Here is a 24016-nt window from a genome sequence, read left to right as displayed (position 1 = left end):
TACCACTGCAGGAGAATGAATGGTTAACTCTGGTGTTTACCAAATATTCCGTATTTGGTAAATAAGGAGAAGAGGACCATAAAAAAGTGTGATCACAAGATCCGTCTCCAGAGAGTTTTGTAGAAATGACGTCCTTTCTCAATGATTTTCTTAATTTTTAGGTGTTCTTCACAGTATCCTCTGTGATGCTCAGTCACTTCTATAAGTCTCTGTCGAGATTGCTCTGCGCATAAAAACACTTTCTGATTTGCATCCTTTTTGGAGTGTACTTTTACGTAAGTACTAGGTGCCGGTAGCTTCTCTTGAACACTCTCTTGTCCATCAGCAGCTTTATCAATAAGTTTGAATAAATGTTCAATAACCTGAAGATTCCCCACAGGTTTGTTATATCTGGTGGTTAATTCACTCCTGATCTTTTGTAAATTTTCCAAAACAGAATGTTTTTCATCATCATTTCCTGCGAATTCAATGCGGAAATTTGGATTTCTTATTCCCTTTTTTGCTGGACTTGCCATATTCAATGAAAACTGAGTGCTATTTAGCAATTAGGAAAATAGGTAACTTTTGTTTAAGGATTGGTTTGTTCCATATTACATTGTGTGAAGCAAAATGGCTGGGTCGTACCTTTATGTACTGCAGTATTGTTTACCATAAACTAACTTTGTATTCTTTTATTAAAAGAGACAAATTTTAGTCTTTTCACCAGTTTGTTTTGTAGTTTTAATTTTCACATGTCAAAATTAATTGCACACATTTTTGTTTTAATATATTGACACACCTTTAATGAAAATGGCTCAATCTGACACCTAATCCTCTCACCATTTAGCATTTCCCCGCCAAATTCCTGATCTTATATCTGTAGGTGACATAATCAAGCTTAGAGCAGTTTTAGGGGAGGGGGGTTCTGGGGGAGATGAAGAATTAACCAATCTTTGTTTTAAAACTTGATAGAAGACAGGGGTTGATTATATATAAACATATTTTGGATAGATATTGTAGATACATAAGAAGTTTATTTATTTGCATGTAAGTTTTGTATATTACTAGTAAAATATGTCATAAAAATAAATATCATACCCCTTATGAACCCCCGAAAATGAGCTAAATTTCTAGCATCAGGCCGGAGTAAAAATGGAGGGAACTGAGGAGAGATCTATTATAGCAATTCAAGTCACTGAAACTCAAAGAGAAACAATTTGTCATCTTTTTAATCATAATGATTGGGATTTCCAAGAGGTACCAATAGAAGAGAGCACTGACCAGAGTAATCTGTCGAATAATGATCAGGAAACTGAGGAATTCATCATTTATCAAAATCAGGAAGCAGAGGAGTGCCAGCATTGTCTGAGTCGCCCTTGTATTACCTCTGAGACAAACAGACAAATGTGGTGGATTGAGGAACCAGAAACGCCAAACAGAAGTAATACCCATCGAAGAAAGGATAAATATAAACGATTCTGGACAATGCTTTTTCATAGAAATGTTTGGGCAGATCCAAGATATAAGGAGCGAAAAAGAAGATTTCTGCAGCATGACCCCCGTAGAGGAAACCATGGATACCATAGGAGAGATATTATGCCTAAATGTGTAGTTGATTTGGTGAGACATTGGCTTCCAAATCTGAAAGACCAACCTTACATGGGTCACATGTGGGAATAATCTTGCACTCATTTCCGTTATAATATTTTTTAAATTTTTTGATAGTGTTTTATTTATCATTCTCATCAATTAAAATGCTTATTTGCAACTGGAATTGTAGTTATGGATTTAATTCAAACATCAATGTATGCTGATTTAATTGAACAAAAATATAAACATTAAATAATATCAGGGTGATATCATAATCAGAGATAAAAAAGAAAACCATTCTTCACTCTAAGTTGTGATACAAAACAAGGGTTAAATTTATTCATTTAGCAATAAAAGCAAAGGAAAGAGACATGAAAACAGTGTTTATAAGCTCCTCTGAGCATATGGTCATAGCCACTTCCTGTGTAAACAAAACATTGGTTATCTCCGCCCACAATGTCAATCACTGAGGAGAAATTCAAAATTCTTGACAGCTTCAGAACTTTATTGATCAAATACACATTTGATAATTTTTTTTCAACCATTATAAGATTGAGACTTTATTCTTAAACAAGGTAACTACTTCCAAGCCAAAAATGAGAATTTATTATATACAGGAAAAGCCTATTTTTTCAAATTTGCTTCTCAAATCTGAAAGCTGCATAGAAAATTGAATTTCCCCAACATTTTTCGATTGGCTGCTTTTTATACCTTGGCCCCGGCCTTTAAATTTAAGACAAACAAGGGCTTGACTGAAGACATATCTTTGTTTAATACAAAACAAAAATGGCTGCTGCCCTATGGTTTTTAACCGGGTTTTCCAACGGAAAAATCCGGTTATTAAAATGGTGAAAATGGCGGGCGGGCGGCTGCCAAAAGGGTACCCTCATTGTACGGATAACTCCTCCTACAGTTTTCAAGATAGGAACGCGGCTATGTTAAGGCTGCCCGATTAATTTCACAGCGATATGTAGAAAGTCACTTGTCTGTACTTCATAAGATATGACGTCATAGTTAACTTTGACGTCACGATCTGCATTCCTTTCGATCGTTCTTAGGGAATGTATCGTAACGTAATAAGTGATATTCATTGTGCATAATAAAACCGATTCATTCCTTTACATAGACACTGTTGTAGATACTAGTGATACTAAATTCAATATCACCGATATGGAGTATAAAAAAATCAACAGTTTTAAAGCTTCGTAATAGGTAAATAACTATTCATAAACTAATGGTTTTGAGACTCCCCCTGCTACGTGTAATCTAATGAATGGTGATATGTATGTGCATATAAAAAACGGCTTGGCACAAGTGAAAGATAAAAACAATCTTAGTATATTTTACGTGAAATCGGGAGAGAAAATAAGTACCACTGTAAATCTTGCTGGGGGAAACCTACCGATTGACCCGATTTTGTGTAAATCGAGCCTAAAAGGTAAAAATGTGCCTAATTTCGATGGCGGTGCGAAATGTTTTGACAATATTTCAAATAAACGAAATATTTATATGAACCCCCAGCAATAACTGCAAAATACATTACTTATCGAAGGATTTTTCATAAAAATATTTTTGATTTAATGTCATTATTCACTTGTGCCGATGCGATTTTTATAGATTATTTACCGTGTTAGAATACACCCGTCACGTGCTTAAGAAAAATATGTGACGTCACAAAAATACATCAAATATAGTGTTGGATGCCACTGTTAACTTATGTAATAAAAGTTTAAAGAAACTCACTCGGTTAAAGCATTTTTCGATAATTAAAATAGTATCATTTTTCGATATATATTTAGCTTCGGACAGCCTTAACATAGCCGCGAACATATTCTTTTGCAGATCAATTGTACTTATATTAGAGATGTGCATATTGCTAGAATTTTGAGATCCGATAATTTATCAAAAAAATACCAGCTTTTGAACTTAGTCATTTTTGGGCAAAATATTGCATATAGGGTACCCTCATTGTACGGATAACTCCTCCTACAGTTTTCAAGATAGGAAGTTGTTCTTTTGCAGATCAAGTGTACATATATCAGAGGTGTGCATATTGCTAGGATTTTGATTTCTGATTATTTATGGAAAAAATACTAGCTTTTGATCTTAGTCATTTTTTGGCAAAATGTTGCATATAGGGTACTCCATTTCACTGGATATGGGTTGACATGGATTATGGATACAGTTTTGCATAAAAGAAAACCCGGTTTGCTGTCACATTGACAGCTTTTCACTTGTTTCAACTAATGAGACGTAGCCAGCGAGACAGGATATTCAGAGACCGAGACAATCCGTTAGACTACGAGACAGAAGAAGCTATTGTTAGCAAGTATAGGCTGCCATGACATATAATCATTCAGCTGTGTCAACAGTTCGAATACGAACTCAAACGACCTACATTGAGGTCATGTGGGTTCCCAGTTTCTTAACAAATTATGGTAGCATTGAGATTTTTCACCACTGGAAGTTTTCAGGCTGTAGTTGGTGACATTCATAACATTTCTCGTCAGATTGTATCGTATTATATGTACTCATTGATGTAGTTGAATGCCTTGTAAGAGTAGGCAACACTTACATATTTATGCCAACAATCCAAGGCGCCCTGAATGAAATTAAACGTGGATTCATGAAATATCGGGATTCCCCAACACAATCGGCGCATTTATCAATGGTACACACATCAAAATAAAAGCCCCATCTACCTACGAACACCTTTATGTTAACAGGAAACATTTTCATTCCACCAATGCAGAATGCTTATGTGATTCTAAACTGAAATTTTTGAACATTTTTGCTAAATGGCCAGGTGGCAGTCATGCTTCGTTCATATGGAACAATTCATCTTTAAAACTTATTTTTGACAATGGCACTATTTCGGACAGGTGGCTCCTTGGTGATAATGCCTATCTACTCCGACCATGGTTACTGAACCCTATCACTCCATCAGAAAACAGATACAATTCTGCCCATGTAAAAAACGAGAAACACAGTAGAGAGGGCCTTTGGAGTTCTCAAATCAAAATTCAGATGCATCGATTCCAGTGGGGGAACACTTCTCTACACACCAAAGAAGCCATTCAGAAATGCAGTGGCAGTTGCAGTTCTGCTTAATTTATGTGTCGACAACAATGTGCCATTACAAAATGGATACAACCCAGTTGATCATGGCCACATCAGAGGAACACACTACCAAGGCAACGTTTTGAATGACGGAGCGAGGACCAGGGAAATGCTTATAAACAAACGCTTCTCACACTGACTTGTCTGTTAACATGTGACGCTTAATTATCATTATAATAAAATTTCTTTTTATCTTTATTAATTAATTTTTTTTATTAAAATGCTATTATGTTACAATTGAATAAGAAACAATTGTTATACACATTTAACTCGTTTAAATTCAATAAAAAGCGATTCTTCAATTTTCAGTCACTTCAAAGGTAACTCCTCTCTGCGCCAAGTACACTGTGTGCCTCTGTTGTTCGATTAAGAGACACTGCTGCTCAATAGCAAGTCGTTGTCTCTCAACGTCCAGTCTCTCAGTTTCAATGCGTAGTATTTCTCTTTGTACCTCCAGTTTCTGTCCTTCGATCTTCAGTAGACTTTCTTCATAACCTTCTTTTTCCGTAAGTCGTAGCCTCTTCATTGGTCGACTCGGAGTTTCGAGTGCTAAGGGGGAAGAAGTTTCAGCCATCTCTGTGGAAAAACGAAAATATATTATATTATGCGAGTATCCCAATTTTTCTCATTTTAAAATAGAAAAAATAGACAGAATATAATCAATATAATAGATATATACTTCAAACATATAGAATATTTAATTCGACTGAAAAATACTATATAAATTGAACACTTTGAAACAACGCATAATTTTAATAAATTATAATACCGGGATGATCTGTATTGTCTTCATCTCTGCACGAGGACAATGAAGACGACAAAGAGGATGAGGATGTATCCCCGCAGACTTCTAGGCCACCTTCTATCCCGTCAATGGGAGTGTTCCCCAAAATCCCCGAAACTTTTTCCTGGAGGGGCGTCAGCTCTGATGGGGGGTTCACCCCTCCCCCTGTCCTTGTAGCCTCTCTCCTGCTGTCAACGATTTTCTTTTTTGTTTCGCTTGTATATGCTGATAATTTCTTTCTAACCTCTTCCACGGTCCTGACATGGCGCCTTGTGTTCAGAGAGTGGTAAACCCAGAGAGTTTACTTTAACACATATTTTCCCAAACTCTTCTTTTCTGGTTGTTGGTGACGGTAAAAGACAATTTTGAAAAAATCACGGTCCTATTATTCTCAACTTCGTCTAATAATACTAGTATTTGGATTTCGGCCTCGGAGAAGTTTGGGTTTCGTGTTCCGCCCATACTGCATGTACTATAGAACCGACTGAACAGCCTTTATATATATGGTTTCTAAAGAGTGGAATTGGTGCACGGGTACCTTGATGTTAGGTCTACTGAGTACTGTTTATTACATATAAGGAGTGGATCAAAAATTTAGTTTTATTTGAGAGAGAGAGAGAGAGAGAGAGATGTTCTAAAAACGATGAAGTATTGATGAAAATCAGTTCATATCATTGATTGGTTTTTTTTATTCTGTATTAGATTATAACAAAACAAGGTTTTGGTCATTAGTATTGACCGCTTAATTATAAAGGTCTCGTTTCTCCATTATCATTTAAAATTGTACACGTAACACAGCGGCAAACTCGTTTGTTTTGTACATGAAAAAAAATTAAGATGAAACTTAAGACATCTTAACCTAAGTCATTTCTAAGACGCTTTTGTTTTACATCCTAAGAGATGTCATAAGAATGTCCTTACATAACGTCCTAAGATATACCCTAAGATATCTCATAGGACGTATCATAAGAAATTTTCATAAGCATGCCTACTGATCCGGTGTAGAGTAACGACCCCCGTAGTATAATGACCAGGGATCATTTTTCGACGTAGAATAATGACTGACCCCCCCCCCCCCCCCCCCCAGGTCATTATTTTACGTAGAAAAATTACCCTTTTGTTAGTAGAATGTGACATTTTCATAAGAATGAGCACACTCTACATGAAGAAAAGTGACCCCCTTTAAGTTTTTCATTATCACCTCTTGTTATTTTTAAAATAGTCTTAACAATTTTGTAATTTTAACTGCAATTCATATTCAAATAAACTTAAAGTGAAAGAAGGAGTATATCTAAGAAAATAAAAATCCTTCTGTTATAACAAGATAGTGACGTATTGTATCGGGATATAGTTCTCATCACGACGAGTTGCATTTACATGTATCTCATTATTACGAGCGTCAACACATTAAAATTATTTCGAGATACAAGACGCTATATAATAAAATTATGTTTATTGTCGATCGATGAAAGAGTAGACTCTATGGCTACTGTTAGCGGATGTTAGTATCAGACTGGTGGAATTAGCACTCAAATGATCAATCAATCAAATCTAAAATACCTTGTTCACAGTCAAAACATTTTTTTCCGTTTCATTTAAAAAAATACATAAAAATTCACATTAAAATAATTTATAGCCGATATTGGTCGCTGTTTTGTGAAATCATATTTCAAAAAAAGTTTCTATATCTTTCCATCGAATAAAATATTTGTAAGTATAACAAGTTTAAAGTACATTTAAAGTACATTTATTTATTGGCTCGTTATATTTTATAATAGTTGGGTTTTCATAATATCTCTTGGGCAAAAACATGCTATATATGCGCAAGAAAATTTTCTCGGAGCAAAATATAACCTAATCAAAAATATACTAGTACTTATTTGAGTGAAAAAATGCGTACAGATTTTTAAATATTTTATCCTGATCAAAAGTTCAATATTTTCAACTGGATTACAATTTCTTCTCTGATTTTTAAATAAAAATCAAATGGTATATATATTACTATAACTATCCAAAAAGGCCCTAGAATCAGGATCCCTAAAAGCATATAAACTAGTATATCGTATTATGGTACAGAAATGCTAGAATTCGTCTCTCGAGCGCTAGCAACTACGTTAGTCATATTTACCGGAATTACGCATGTTCGACTTCATGGTAGGGCGTTCTGGGAATACTGTACTACTGTAGATAAACTGTGGCATGTGAATTTCGTTTTATTATCTTAATATGATCGGAAGTAACTGTAGCTTAGGTTTTATAATGCCAATATATATATCAAGCTTTAACTAAAAAACCTTCAACCTCGAAAAACAATTTCTGATATGTTTTCCGAGCTTGCCGAAAAGACCCGAGAAGATACGATTGCTACAAAACAGTACCAATGTTCTACTGATTTTGAAAATTTTCGCCTCGAAATTGAAATTACAGTAAAATACAGAATAATCAAAGCACGGTTAATGAGCTACGCCATCGCCGATGTGAAGCTCACTCTATATTCACAATTCTATAAAAAATATATATATATGTATATAGACATCCACCCCACTCCGCTGTGCCTTCCTATTAATTATAGATCGATTCAGAAATTAAACCATCTCCTTTTGTATTTTATGATGGCTTCAGCGCTAGCTCACCATTCTTTTTAAAAGATAAGCTTGTTTAACCCCACGGTCTCTCCAAGAAAAACTGCATTGCTTAGACAAAACATTTGTGTGATTTAGACTTTCATGATAGCAGAAACGCACAGCTACATATGTACTTTGTACTTTTATAACATTTAACCGACTGCTTCTGGCAGTCTAAATAGATTTTAATGGAATTTTATCTAAAATTGAGAAACCTTTCGTGTGTTCTTAATAATGCCTTTTTTTCCTGTTAATGGATTATTATAGCGAGCGAAGCGAGCTCTAAGAACCAGCGTGCGCGGGAAAAAGAACGAGCTAAACCTACAGTTCATCAAACAAAATTTTTTGTCTACATCCCATAATGCTCTCTAATGTTTTCACCCGTGGTGCTATGCCAAAAATGGCCGACTTTTAACTCGTAATTTACGGTGACTTAAAGTTTAAAGACACGTTTTGAGTACCGCATATGCATTGGTGAGACTCAAAAGATTTGTTACATGCTTCCATACCTTCGTATTGAGTCGAGAAACGTAGACAAAGACGAACAAAGTCATGGATGACGTCACAGTGCACTCGTGCTATATTTCCCGCGATAAATTTAGAGGTGGATCAAACATCTGTAATGAGTGTACTGGCTATTTCAGTATAGACTGCGATACCTGCCTCATTGACATATGATTTGTTTTTAATCTTTTTGGGAGTTGATTTTAATCAACTCTCCTATGCAGTTACTCAGACAAACCGAAAGTGAAACAGTGTTTGGACCTCAGCACAAATCACCGCTGCTGACAAGACTTAGTTCTTGAAAATGATTGATGAATTCGATGTAATGTATGCTAAAGCATTGTTTTTCAAGGAAACTTATTTATAAATACCTTGAAAATAGTCAGATTTTAAATGGTACGAACAATTTAAATATTTTTTGTAGTCGTATGTATTCCTACGCCAGAGTTCAATATAGTCTCGTTCAACTCGACGCTCGGCTGTCTCCGTAAATGCTTGTCGGAGATCTACGGTGTCAGCCGAGCGTTTGGTTGAACGAGACTAGAGTTCAATATTGCTTGGATCCATACAATTTTCGAGCAATTTTTTGTATTACTGATACATAGTTTGATTGAATTAATTTTACTCTAAATATTATCTACCATGATTCATATGGGGGTTTCTCGACATTCTTGTCAAAAAATCCAAAAATTCATATTATAAAAATATGCGTAATTCAAATACAAATTAGAAACTACATGTACTTGTCATGCAAAATAACATATCATTGATTTTAAGATGAACAAACATCGACAAAATCAACTCCCGTCAGTTCTTCAGTACTTTGATTTTAATATAGAGATTTTATAAGAGCCATACTTTACTGTCATATCGATCCATTTTTAAGCTAATTGTGCAAGCATGTACAGTAGGCAGGTAAGTATATGAATAGGGAGGAAATAAACAATAGGACATTTTGAACTAAATAAAAAGGAATAAAATGAAAAAATAAACAAGTTAAAAAAATTATGTAGTTATTGCATATAGTCAGTACATTAAAATTTAAAGTGGGAAATTACACACCTACAAACAGGTACAGTTCTCTCTCTCTCTCTCTCTCTCTCTCTCTCTCTCTCTCTCTCTCTCTCTCTCTCTCTCTCTCTCTCTGGGTAGGGGATTGCGCTGTATGTATCATAACCATTAAAATTAGTACCTTTGGCATACTTATTGTAGAGCAATACTCTCTCAAAAATTCTTTGACGTTCGTTGATACCTAAATAAAACTATAAGTTGACATTGATGCAAGGTACAATGTATGTGTAATTCTTGCTGCGCTCGCCACAACGGTAGCACCGTAAAACATATTAATTCACTTCTGAGTGTAATTTCAATCTTAGAAACTGTTTTATTTCCTACTTAACTAAAAGTGATTGCATATCTTATAAATCTTAATAGTTTAAATAGAGAAAGCCGAGATCAGTTTGGCCATTTTGATGTGTATTATTATCAAAACCGATTTGGTTGGATTTTTCCTATAGCGTCACGATCATTTCTGTCAGCTACGTCATGCATAAAGAACAAGGGACTTTATTGGCTGAAATTTGCCGTGTTTCAAATATGCACACCACCAAACATTTTAAAAAGCATTGAATTTATCAAATCCAATGGTATATAAGTTATATATGTGACTTAAACTTTATGCTGAAAACTGTTCCATTATAAGCAAGACGTCGAAATTTTAAACGCGACGCCATGCCTATTTACGGGAGCAGTAAGTCTACCTGTGTTGTAAAAACATACCGGTGTCTGTGCATGAGTTTCGGGCTTGTGAACCGAGATAACAAGTTTTGCATGCATTTCATTTCAATTTCATTGAACTTTTGAAATTATAAATGTTTAAATACAAAATTGTATATATTTTCGCCTGTATGACTTAAATGTATATACTTCTGATGCATTATGCCACATTGCATCTTTTCTAATCAAGAAAATTTCTGTTGATTTGAGACACTATTCCAAGGTGTAGTGAGTCAGTCACATGTAAATACAAGTACATGAACTCGAAGAAGGTAGGGGAAAGGGGGGGGGGGGGGTCTTCGACTCTCTGCAAGTTTGATAAGCATTGATTTCTATTAATTAATTTAATATTTAAAATATCATTGGATGAAAAAGAAATGGGAATGATTGGACTGAACTTGAAAGATGTTAAAAACAAATGTTAAAAACAAATTGGATCTGTTCATGTTTCACAATATTGTTCGCACCCAAATCTACACTCAGAGAGAGAGAGAGAGAGAGAGAGAGAGAGAGAGAGAGAGAGAGAGAGAGAGAGAGAGAGAGAGGGTTTACACGTGTAGTTTTCTGCTTAAACAACGTAGTATATGTAATATAAATCAACTTTCACACATAGAGTGTGTAAGAATCATATTATACATTAAAAACATTCTAAAATACTTTATTGTAAAACATATTTCTATTTTCTTCGGACTTGGAAAAACTTTATCACGGAAAGAGCACGTGATGCAGATCGCGGGCTGATTTGATTGAGAGGTGTAGTACGTGGACTGAAACTGCTTTGTTTGATTCTATTACAATGTGCATTACTTTAAACGATAACATATTAGTGCATTACAGATGAAATATCGCTCTCTCTCTCTCTCTCTCTCTCTCTCTCTCTCTCTCTCTCTCTCTCTCTCTCTCTCTCTCTCTCTCTCAGTTTCTTCAAATAAATGATGTCTGAACAAAATATTTAAAGTGTCCGATAAAGATGTCAAAAAGGTAAAAAAAAAAATTAAGACAAGATCACGGAAGAAACTTTATCTAAATGTTTAAATTGTCTGATAAAGATGAAGTCTGAACAAAATATTTAAAGTGTCCGATAAAGATGTCAAAAAGGTCAAAAAATTTAAGACAAGATCACGGAAGAAACTTTATCTAAACGTTTTTAAAAAGTGTCTTATAAAGATTAAGTCAAAAACTTAAAGACAAAATCACGGAAGGAACTTTAAATACCGATCCACTGATTCTACGATTCCTTCTATAATCAAAGTACTGAAAGCTGAGCTCTTTTGGTGTGTCTTTGTGCATATTGTGTTGTAAAGACTAAAAATCTCTCTCTCTCTCTCTCTCTCTCTCTCTCTCTCTCTCTCTCTTTCTCTCTCTCTCTCTCTCGTGCTTTTAATGTCAGCAAAGCGTCAGAGAGCGTTCAAATTTTGTAAGCGGCTATAAACAAAAATATGTCTGTCTAGTAGAAAAAAGTTCAACAGTTGCTGCCTTGAATTTTGTTATATATTCAATCCCCATTTCTTCAACGCGCAGCAAAGTAATTCATGGAAATTCATGCGCATTGTATGTGTCCAATATGCATAGTCTTGTTTTTAAAAAACGTTATTAATAAGAAAACTAAAAAAGATAGACAATTCTCTCGGAATTAAAAAAAGAAACAAAATGCCAACACTTTTGACAAAACGTGGCTCTTTGTGTAACTATTTGGTATAGCGGAAGCTTTTACTTTGACGCTGTTTGGTTTTTTGTTTACTTTTGAAGTTGTGCTATTTATAGTAACATTGGCGATTTGCCTGCCTACAGCCAGGACTCTGCTTTCAGCAGAGCCCGGCTAAAAATGAATATACCACATGCACTGTGTAGGAACAGAAGTGTACAGTTATGGGCAGCGCTGTTTGTCGAAGCAAATAAACAAATAGAAAAGGTAGCTCTGCGAACAGTCGAATATTTTAATCAAACGAATTGATAAATGGATGTAAAAAATGTGAAAAAAATGATAAATACTTCTCTAGAAATTTTGATTCGATTTCGTACTGAATGTTTGCACTGCTTGATCCAATAAAAATATTTTCCGAAGAGATATTTTAAGATTTTAAGATTGAAATGACCAGCATAAAAATTAACTTATGGAGAAGGCTTACATAGGCATTGCCTGCTGCCTAATCAATTTATGTAAATGCATTTTTGCATAATAAAATATGTTCAAATCAAATCAAAGATTAACTTATTCTAGTTAACAACCGTATATAAATCGCGATACTGTCCCTAAGTTATTTACGTATTTTCCGTCTACTGTTCGCAGCGCTACTCGTTCTCTCGCTTCGACAAACATCACTACCTAAAACTGTACACTTACGTTCCTACAATGTGACATGTGCATGTACATCACAAACATGTATTATAGAAAAAAAATAAAATTTAAAATAACATAAAATATAAAACTATATTATTCTTTTTAGAAAGTACAATTGTTTTCATCAGTCCTTAGATTTGATTTCGTTGAATAGAGTTCGTGAGAAAATAATATGGGAGACAATATATTGTAATATGATCATCTATGATCAATTAAGTATTTCTATTAATATTTCATTGTGTATTTCATCAGACATGCAAATCTTGTTAAAATGCCTCGTATCAAGTTCAATTATTTATTGTTTACCTGTCAAAGACCTGTTATAGGCGTGATTTATCAAAATACCAATGTTTACATGTTCTGAATTATCGTTCGTGTTTTGACACTACCCCCGTACTTTGTTTACATTTTTACGAGATCGAATTATCTGCTTTGACCCGTAATTAGATCGAGTAAATACATGATAACTGTTTTAAACATGTTTATATTTACCAGATTAATCACCCTGTTCAGTTTCATGCCATTTTAATGCTCTTTCCGCGAGATAATCGTCATTTTACCGCTCACAAACTTCTCTGTACGGAACATGCTGTTTGACGGACCGCTCCACTCATCGACATGCAAACATATTCTGACACTTACTTTTGTGTTATCAATATTGTTGTATGCCTTATTATATCATGTATTATTGTATTTAGATGCTGACCACTATTTTTCCGTATTTTTACCTCAGTATGATCGGTGATTGCTTTTATCTGTCACCTCGATTGATGAACTATGTCTTCGTAGCGAACTTCCGTATTCAAGTGTATCGCTAGGCTCACTACTTCAGAAGGCGCTTAATTTCAAAATTCCTTTAGTGTAAAATATCGCAAGGATGTGTATTAAAGCTATATATTTTGACTTAGAAATATGTGTCCGTGTAATTAAATTAATCCGGACAAGGCTTTGTATAGGAATAAAATGTTTATTTATTATTTAAATATGCTTGTTCGGAAATTAGGAAACTTGTTCGGAATGTCCAAAATCCGTACAGATATTTGATTGGTTGTTAGTGTCCGGACAGAAAAGGACAAGTACTCATTGGTTGGAGAAGTTTATAAATATAGGCTAGTTCCAGCAGCAGTATCACTTGATCACTCGATCACATCCCGTTCAGTTGAGCACTCCTCTGAGAACTCCACATAAGGTAGATAACCAAGATGAACCTGGTCGTAGACGATGCTAATTTTTATAAGGACTTCGTCGTCCGGACAGAATCCGTATAGTATAACAACCATGTAGACCAGTCTTTCCAGTGTTATAGTTCTAGTTATTAGTTGTGGTCTATAAAAGGAACTGTTATATTTATTTGAACTGTTTCAAGTTTAGAATTACGAGTTGTCCGGATTGTTCGGAATCCGCATTACTGTTGTTCTGATTTTCTTAGTTCATTAGTTCAAATAGGTTATTCATTTTTATAACGAGTTGTCCGGGAGTCCGGATAAGGCTGACTAGGTTATTTACAGTTTACTGGAAATTATGAGGACTTAATTAGCATACCTAGTACAGTTGGGGAGGGGGTGTGATTTTACCAGATAGAATTAGACTGCGTGTGTCGAGTTTAGCTGTCCGGATCGGCGCAAGTTTATGCATTTAATATTTATTATTCAGTACAATTCTTATAGGCTGTTTATTGTTGATATTGAGCTTGAGAACGACAAATCCTGCAGATACGAGAACTAGTAGCATTTTCTTTATTTTTATGACGAGTAGTTTTAAAACGGTGATAGCCCCGGGTTTCAGGTTGTATTGGTTGGAATGGTCAGCATCTTAGTCTGTGTTGTGATATTGAAATTTTGCCATCCTGAATAAATTGTTGTGTGTTAGAAAAACGGTGTTTTTCTTTTGTGGCAAGGACCGCTCGACTTGTTACAATATGTTCTACCGTTATAATTCTACGCGCTATTTAAATTGATCAGACTACTGCGTATTCAATCTTATATTATAGTTACAAAGTAACTTGAACCTGATTTAAATAAAAAAGAAATTATTAGTGTTTTGATTAAGTCTTTCAATATGTCGGCGATAATTTTGGTCTTTACCTCAACAGAAATCCAGCGGAACAATCGTATAGGTCTAAGCGTTGTTCGTCTTGTAATTTGTTGTTGTTGTTGTTGTTGTTTTCTATTTTCCCCCCTTTAGTTTCTCTTTAGTAAATTAATACATGGTTAAGTTTGTTTAAAATAACTAAATAAAAATAAAAAGTATTGTTCTTGAATCCTCCATTTTGTTTTACATATATATATGTATACACGTTGTTGAACCGTGTCGCACCGTGCGTGTTCGTAAGCTGTACTGTATTACTGTATGCATGATTTAAGAATCAGTGGAACAATATTTAGGGCTAACAGAATAATTTATCAATTTTAAATACATTCTACTAATCAGCTTCTCACTCAGCGTCGATAGCGTCGATAACAATTGATAAAAACGTTATTGATGTCAGTAAGATATTACTTTCGTATTCATTTTCTAAAAAAAAATCATATTGTTCACATGTGACAACCAACACCATTTTAACTGTATGAAATGATGAGCCGGCACGTAAACTATAAAAGTGGTTATCGCATGTGAAATTGTCTATTAATTTTAACAAAAACTACTCATAAAACATCATATTGTAACGCATTTCGCTAATAACATAATTAGTACAATGCACAACTTCAATAACGCAGACAAAGACGTTGAAAGTATCGTAAATTTTGCGGTCAAATAATGCCAATACCGTATCTTGTTCTTATACACGCCGCCGTTGTGAAAACTTTATGATTGGTCAACTCCTTTTCTTAGGCGGAGTTATTAGTACACGCTTATGCAATGCCAGAGCTGAAGGATTTCTCAGAACAGTTCATTTCCCCCCAATATGGAGTCATTATCGACTATCCCCTATGTTTAAATTCTGTGCAAAACTCTCTCTCTCTCTCTCTCTAACTTGCCAGTCGAAGTGATAGATATAAATTCCTTGATTTCTACACCTTTCGATCGACAGTCAATAAAAGAATTGAACGATAGTGTGAAAGAACGAGACGGAAGTGGAGAGTGCAAGGGGGTTTGTACATGTGCGTCTTCATTAGGCAAGTGCCGATTCGTTTCTCTTCTGTTGCCCTATCACTTTCGGTGTATTGATTATGTATGACGTAGTTGATAGAATTGAACGCGACGCGATCGAAAAAATCCAACCAAATCGGTTTTAGTAATATTAGGTAAAGGGTGTATGATGTTTATCATGAGACGTCAGGTGCATGTGGTTTTGCTAACTTGTGAAGAGAAAATATCTCTCTCTCTCTCTCTCTCTCTCTCTCTCTCTCTCTCTCTCTCTCTCTCTCTCTCTCTCTCTCTCTCAACATTGTATTCTCTTTCACTGTTTAACACTTGGAGTACACATACACTCTAAAAACCAATTAATTAATAGGATGCCCTATAGGATATTACGGAGAGGACTGTTCCTCATCGTGTCCACAGAACTGTCAGGAAGGTCACTGTCACATTGTGGATGGAACCTGTCTGGGCGGCTGTGTCCCTGGATACACCGGACCGACTTGTGATAAAAGTAATTATTTTAGTTTGGAAATACTGTGCAATCTACTTTTCTACAAACACATTAAATATGAATTTGAAAAGAAACTTTGAAAATTTAGAAATAATTTATTTGTTTGCTTTTATTATCTTCTAAAATCAAATTAACAAACTTAATTGTGAAAAAAAATGAATGGCTTAATTACAGTGTGTATAATTTTGAATCATTCTCCCAAATAGAATGCAGTGATGGTACATACGGTCTAGAATGCGGAAATGTGTGTGGTAACTGTAGTGACGGTGATTATTGTAATCACGTGAACGGAAGTTGTCCAAACGGATGTGTCGCGGGGGTGTCTGGTGATACATGTGATACCGGTAAAAACACAGATTGGAAAATTAAGCATCATTAAAAAACAAATATTTGAAAGCTTGAGCAAAAATGTTTTTAATTAAAACGAGTTTAATTTGTTGCGTACGTAATGCAAATATTAAGGGGAATATATCTAAGGGATACGAAACAACTAAAGAAAAATGGGTTATAGTTGTGACGAAAAACAAGACATATTTACAACGATAGATATTTCATTGTTTATCTTAATAGTTTATTATTAACAGCTTGTCCTTCTGGTTGGTATGGTCCAAACTGCGCTAACAAATGTGGTGCAAACTGCAACAGCTGTAACAGATTCAATGGGGACTGTGAGTTTGGATGTGAACCTGGATGGAAAGGAAGATACTGCGAAAAAGGTATAATAGAGATCTAAAGTATCAACATGTATTTTAGTTTAAAGACATGTAATTATAGGAATATAATTAGCTTCCTCTTATAACAGCTATTTAATTGTTTGAAAAGTTGTGTTTATATTTTCACCAATTTTGGCATAAGTAACGTATTTCGTAGCACAACGTATGTCAAAAGCACATCAGTTTGAAGAAAAATAGTTTTCTTTTTAAAATTGTTTACTATAAAGGTAAATAACCACTTCCCATGTTGCATTGTAAAATATGAGTGAAGGTTTGAAACTTTTTTTTTATCACAAATTATCTTTGTTTTTCAGTATGTGACGGAAATATGTATGGGGCGAATTGTGCGAAAGATTGTGGTTCTTGTCTGCGCTCTGAACAATGTGACCACATCAATGGAACATGTATATATGGATGTGAAAAGGGATTCCATGGACCTGAATGTATTGAAGGTAATTTAGTATAACACTATCAAACGTTATCCTGTTTATTAGCAAGTAAGATTTTTCATTTCTTTCTTTTTTATTATTCAAAATATCGGCGATGTACATTCGAAAAACTAAAAAAGGATAGTCCTTACTTTAAAAGTACTTAGAAAATAGATATGCACTAATGTTGTTGTTGTTGTTTTTTTTTTAAATTATTAATTTTTTTTAAGAATGTCCAAATGGATCGTATGGATACAACTGTGAAGATAACTGTAGCAGCCATTGTCAGGAGTCTGGAATATGTGACAGAATAACAGGACACTGCCTCTGTCAAGTGGGATGGAAACCCGATACATGTGACTCACGTAGGCATTTATAAGTTAAATATTTTATATAAATGATACATGTGATTATTTCACAACAACAACAGCTCTTCTGATTTGCTTACGTAATATTTAACCGGTAACTAACATGGTATTAAGATTGACGTTTTTGGAATTCATTTCAAAATAGTAAGTTTGTGACACAACATTTCAACAATATTACTAATAATGTACGAAGCTTATTGTGTTTTCTGCATATAACCAATAAATTGAAAATTTTCTACATATGATTTTTGAGACGTCCTTGGAAATCAGGGGATTTTGGGAGTTAACTAAATCATCATAAGGTTCAAGGAAATTTATCAGTATATTCAGTGATTAATTGATGAAAACTCTACAAATAAAAGCCTTATATATCAATAATTACATTTATGTGTCTTTCAGAGATGACATGATCTGTAAAATACAATGTTGGTGTATTATTACACTTTAAATAAATGATTTGTAAATGTTCATTATATTATATGTAGGGTGCTATAACAAACTTAGAATTTTGGCAAGGATTGGGCATTAAATACATGTGCGTCTATGGTAAAGAATTAATAGATGGATCTAATAATTGTAAATTAAAATATTAGCAAGTTTTATACCAAATATAAGATAAGTATAATTTAATCATATTTATAGAGTGTGACGGTCATAAGTTTGGCCAGAACTGTTCTAAAAAGTGTGGACATTGCTTGGAGAAGGAAGCCTGCCATCATGTTAACGGCTCCTGTCTAAATGGATGTGATCTGGGATATAATGGAGCCAACTGTACGCAGGGTATGAGTGACGTTTAAATATATTATTTTACTGCATGATCATTAATAACTGAATATTTTTTCATAGCTGATGTATTAGATTGATTTTAGAAGTAAAATGAATTTTTATTTATTTTGTGAAATGTTAAATCACATTTTTTTTTAATACTATGCGATATTATAACGGCATGCGTCATAAAGTATTATATCGGCTTTTCAAAATATATAATAAATCATTGTAAGGTCGACCTCTTCTTTTATACAGTATATGAAGGTATTTTGAACCTTTTCTTGATGTAGAATGTCCCTGGGGATGGTACGGTTATAACTGTAACGAGACATGCCCTTGTAAGTCAAATGTCACCTGTAACTCACGTACGGGAATCTGCATTCTGGTAAATACATATTAAGATTACTCAAGATAAACGACAACAAAACATTTCTAGCATTCTTATCAATGCTATGATCAATTACTTCTGAAATATATCAAATAGAAGGTCAAGAGGTTAATTCTGACAAAGGCTAGGGACACGCAGTTATTTAAGATAAAAACGGTAAACAGATATTAATAATTACATGTAAAGTAATCATTATATTCGCAAATCGAAATACTAGTCTGAATTTTAAAGCTTAACCAAGTGAACAAGAAAAAGACGGACAACACAATGTTTATAAAATCTAAATATTGCTTGTACAGGTACGTGAGCTTTCCGGTTCTACAAACACGCCGCCGACAGACAACGTTCCGATCATTGCTGGGGCTGTAGCGGCACTGGTCATCGTCATCGCTGTCATTGTATCCATCATCGTGTTCAAGAGGTACATAATGCTGCTTGTTGTTCCGACTGCTTTATTTTGTCGATTCTAACGAAACTCGTTATATAATGAAACTTTCTTTTAATTGCAAACTAAATAATATAATATCCGTTAAATATATTATTTAGAACTTTTCTTTACCAATCAATGTTTGAGTGTTAACTAACTGCAGATTGAGAACACGCGTACCTAAGAAAGATCAACCAAAACAAAGGAGGAGAGACAAATCAGAAATGGAAGAGAACTTGTATTGTAAGTTGATGTGTATAGGGAAAAGATTAACTCATAATTATTTGTTCAGGCGTTGTTTGAAACTCGAAAACATTTTATATTTGTTGCATAGCATTGGATTGCATAAATAAAGGTGTAAAAATTCGAAATACTGTCGTTTAAATGCCAGTTTGTAGAAATAAAAAAGAAACTTCACTTCTTCTCCTTACATATTACTCGATATTTTAAGTGAACAATGACGCTGCAAAGCAAGGCTTTACCAACATTTATGAGAACACAGAACCTAAAGATAAGCCAGCTGCAAAGCGCACCACAACACCAACAACCAATACATCATCAACTGCGAAAAAATATGACGTCAAAGATGACGACGATGATGAGGAAGGCATTGAGAATCCCTATGGTGATATGTATCTGAACGAAGAAACCATATTGGATATCCCAATTAGTGAGCTTGAAAATGTCATCGCAGAAAAGAAGAAAAATGAAGAAGATGGTTTTAAAAGAGAATACGCGGTAAGGCACAGAAATTATATTGATAATTTTTTGTATACGCGACACGTGTACGTGTATTTTGAATGAATTGCATGACTAGTTTAAAAAGAATTCACTTGATACCAATGAACCTTCATAATCACACCAGTTTACGTTATGCGATTTTAAATAGTTGAATACATTTTATCGTGAGTTTATCTTTATTACACAGATGTTGCCTCATGGAGAACAATATCAATGTGATGCTGGGAAATCCCCGAACAACCTGGCAAAGAACAGATTTAAAACAACATTCCCTTGTATGTTATTAAACATTCATTTTTTAATGATAGTTATAATAAATACATAAATTTGGTTCTTTTCAAACATCATTTTATTACAGAACTAGACTTTGCAAAACTGCTAAGACTTTTGCAAACTTTTAATATAAAATTTTTTTTTTACACATAAACTTAAAACATATGTTGTCCTATATTGTAGACGATCACTCCAGGGTCATTCTAAGAGGGAGCGGTGAGGCATCGTCTGACTACATCAATGCTAACTTCATCAGTGTGAGTATTAAGTTAAATAAAACAATGGTAAAAAAACTATGTTTCTTATTTGTGAATGATATTAAATTAATAGTTCATTAAAACATTCAATTATTGATACAAATTGAATATTAGTACATTGTATAATTGCATTTTGATCATTAAATAAACACAGAGTACAATTTTACTATTTATTGACAACATGCATTAACTATGGTTTTCAATTTTTATTTTCTTAGAGTACTGATTCGGAAAACCAGTATATTGCATCGCAAGGTAAAATTATTATAATTATAATTAATTAGAATTATAATAGTAATCCAAAATCGATTGTAAAAGAGGGAACCGATTTTATTGCGAAACTAGCAATATTCTTGGACAACAGGCAATAACTTTGTTGGTAATAAAGTTTTTAAAAGGCAGATGGAGAAAATAATTATGCAAATTTCTTACCATGCCATTTATTCAATTCAATTCATTTATTGACAATTACCATGTCGGCATACAGTCATGAATATGAGTTACATAAAACAAAACATTAAACATAGCATGCAAAAGTTAAACATTAACTAATAAATCTACAATGGACAAAACATTGGGTGAACAAAACTAGGCTTGTGTGAAGACTATTATTGGTATTCATAAAATTGCTTCAGTGTTCATTGTTGACTTTCCTTTCTAGAGTTGAAATACTTTTTTTTTAGAAAACAACATATCCTTCTAGCAGCTGTAATGTTTTTAGGATTGACAAGTTCCTTAATGGGATTGACATTTGTATATGTGTTCACATTAAATATATCATTATAATTCAATCTACATTGGTCATATTTTGAACAATACAATACAAAGTGTTTCTCATCTTCAATAAACATTTTGCAAAAATTACACGGACGTTTTTCTCTTTCAATAGGAGGTTTAGAATATCCACCAGTTTCAATAAATAATGAATGAGCACTGATTCTTAGTTTTGTTATGACAGATCTGTCACATTTTTTTAAAGGTAGTTTTAAGTATTGTTGTAGTTCATATTCATTTTGGTTTACAATTTTGCTATAAAAAGATTTTTTTTTCAAATAGCTAGTAGTGCCTCATATAATTTATCTTGGTTAGGTCCTAAACAGAACACGTTAAACGACTTCTGGACGATGATATGGCAAGAAAATGTCTCACAAATTATAATGCTTACAAATTTAAAAGAGGGCGTCAAGGTTAGTGGATGAATACATTTTTTTTAATTTAAAGAATTAAGAATCTAAAACTGCGTTGATTTAAAATTGTTCTCCATTAACATCAGATTAAATGCACCAATTACTGGCCGGAGGAAACGAGGGCTAGACTTTTTGGAAACATCGTCATCAAGAATGTCGAGGAAAAACAATACGCCTTCTACATCATCCGAAAACTGACGGTTTCCCTTAAAGAGGTACAGTTCTAACATTATAATGATATTAAATATGCTTTATTGCAAAATCGAATGTAATATGCTATTGGTTGTGTAACAACCTATTTGATTTTAAATGTGAAAAGTTTCTGTCTTGGTGTGTGTATCATTTTATTCTTTTTAAAGATTCTCGTTCGTTGCTATCCAAATTGTATGATGTACTCTAAATGTATTTTCTGGAATATTACAATAACTCCTTTTATATAATAATTATGTTCTTCTCCCCGAGTCGGCTTTTATGTATATATTTGACAATGATAGGTACAACATAGTTTTATTTATGCAAACGTATAATAGTGTTATGTATTTAACTCAATATGTCTATCATACCAATCGTCAGCAAAACAAGTCACGTGTTGTTACGCAATACCACTACACCACGTGGCCTGACCATGGTACCCCGGACCCTCTTTCATTGGTTGTTTTCCATAGCCACGTGATGAGAACAATGACCAATAGGAATAAATCACCAATACTTGTACACTGCAGGTAAGATGATCAAGAATGATTTTTATTTAATTTTTAAAAAGGAACTTCATGTAGTAGTCACTTTGATGAAATAAATTAGTCTGTTAATACAGACATTCTAAAGTGGTATATGATCGGATAAGTCAGAAAAATGGCATACTTGTTTCGCGGAAAATGTTACAATAGTTGTTTTAATCTTCTTTACATATTGTAGCGCAGGGATAGGTCGCACAGGAACTTACATTGCGCTGGATGCTCTATACAAGGCGGGTAAAGCGTCCGGTAAAATCAATGTAGCTGAGTACGTCAAGATTATGAGGGCAAACAGAATGAACATGGTCCAAACTTATGTAAGTCTGTCATGAAAATGTAAAACTTTATTACGTGGAGACTTATTGTTCGAGTGCATTTTTTAGTAATCGTGCTCAAACCTGATGGAGAGAAAATCAACTGCTCAATTCATAGTGAAGATCTTTTTTTTTTAAATTTCTTTAAATTTAGTTTAGAAAAATAATTTTATTTTTAGGAGCAGTACATGACAATATTTTTGGCACTACACGAGGAATTTAAAGCGGCTGTTGAGACACGGAGTCTGCCTGAGTTCACGGAGAGAGCCCAAAGTCTGGCTGGAGATCGCCCAGCCAATCAAACCGTCATCAGAAAGGAATTTGAAGTATTCATTTTCAAAGATATTCCATTTTATTATTTGTAGAAGCAGACTATGAAGTTACATATTATAGTTTTTGTAAATGTAGATTTGGTTTTGTGGTTTATTTAGGAGCATGTGACGTATTTCGTGCGTTGTAAAAGTAGTTTATTTATATATTCTATAGAAATTGATGAAAACACGACCAGAGTACACTGGTACAGATTACAAGATGTCTAGACAGCATTTTGCAGACAAGAAAGGACATACTATACTGCCATGTAAGTGATGATGAAATTTTAATTATACAATAAAACGAACAAAAATATTTTGGTAAAATATGACAGATTTACAAAAAGTGTTGGACAAAATCACAACGAAAAACATTATTAAGATAACACAAATATTTTACAGATAAATTTTGTTTCTGAAAAATGAAGTTTATTAAATAAAGTTAGATTGAAACAAATTTAATGGAAAGGGTTGCAAAACTTTGCTTTACAAATGACACAGTTTTTAAAATGGGAAGTACTGAAAACAAAAGAAAGAACTGGACTCAAAGATTTGAAATATTTCAGCTAGTTCTTCGAAAAAAAAATAACCTTTTACTGAAAAATAATTAATACATACTTTAAGTTAAAAGAAATGAAAGATTATAAATATTCTACATTTTCTACTCTAAATCAGTATTGTAGAAAATAAAAAACATTATTTTTTATTGAAACTTATGAAATTTTGTTGATATTCAAGATAAACCAACACCCTATCAAAATTTTATAGATATTTCATGTTGAGAAAAATTGGAAACT

General features: G+C 33.7%; 2 protein-coding genes across 3 annotated transcripts in view; one reads left to right on the top strand and one right to left on the bottom strand.

The window, feature by feature from the left end:
* Positions 1-24016, top strand: part of LOC128173184 (receptor-type tyrosine-protein phosphatase epsilon-like) — a 63903-nt gene that overhangs the window by 33389 nt on the left and 6498 nt on the right. Inside the window, exons 5-16 of one of the 2 annotated variants that reach the window (XM_052838903.1) lie at positions 19275-19396; positions 19566-19645; positions 19854-20140; positions 20331-20418; positions 20600-20673; positions 20892-20928; positions 21763-21860; positions 21947-22075; positions 22434-22582; positions 22776-22911; positions 23088-23234; positions 23395-23488. In XM_052838903.1, coding sequence (XP_052694863.1) covers positions 19275-19396; positions 19566-19645; positions 19854-20140; positions 20331-20418; positions 20600-20673; positions 20892-20928; positions 21763-21860; positions 21947-22075; positions 22434-22582; positions 22776-22911; positions 23088-23234; positions 23395-23488 — 1441 coding nt within the window. The remainder of the gene's footprint in view (positions 1-19274; positions 19397-19565; positions 19646-19853; positions 20141-20330; positions 20419-20599; positions 20674-20891; positions 20929-21762; positions 21861-21946; positions 22076-22433; positions 22583-22775; positions 22912-23087; positions 23235-23394; positions 23489-24016) is intronic. The other variant, XM_052838904.1, reaches the window with a different exon arrangement.
* On the bottom strand, positions 4988-5935 carry LOC128173197 (uncharacterized). Its single transcript, XM_052838924.1, is given in 3 exon segments — positions 4988-5265; positions 5459-5768; positions 5771-5935. Coding segments are annotated over 3 exon segments (753 nt in total).

The sequence above is a fragment of the Crassostrea angulata genome, chromosome 2 (assembly GCF_025612915.1).
Source record: "Crassostrea angulata isolate pt1a10 chromosome 2, ASM2561291v2, whole genome shotgun sequence".
NCBI classification, from domain to species: domain Eukaryota; kingdom Metazoa; phylum Mollusca; class Bivalvia; order Ostreida; family Ostreidae; genus Magallana; species Magallana angulata.
This window is presented reverse-complemented; position numbering and strand designations above follow the sequence as displayed.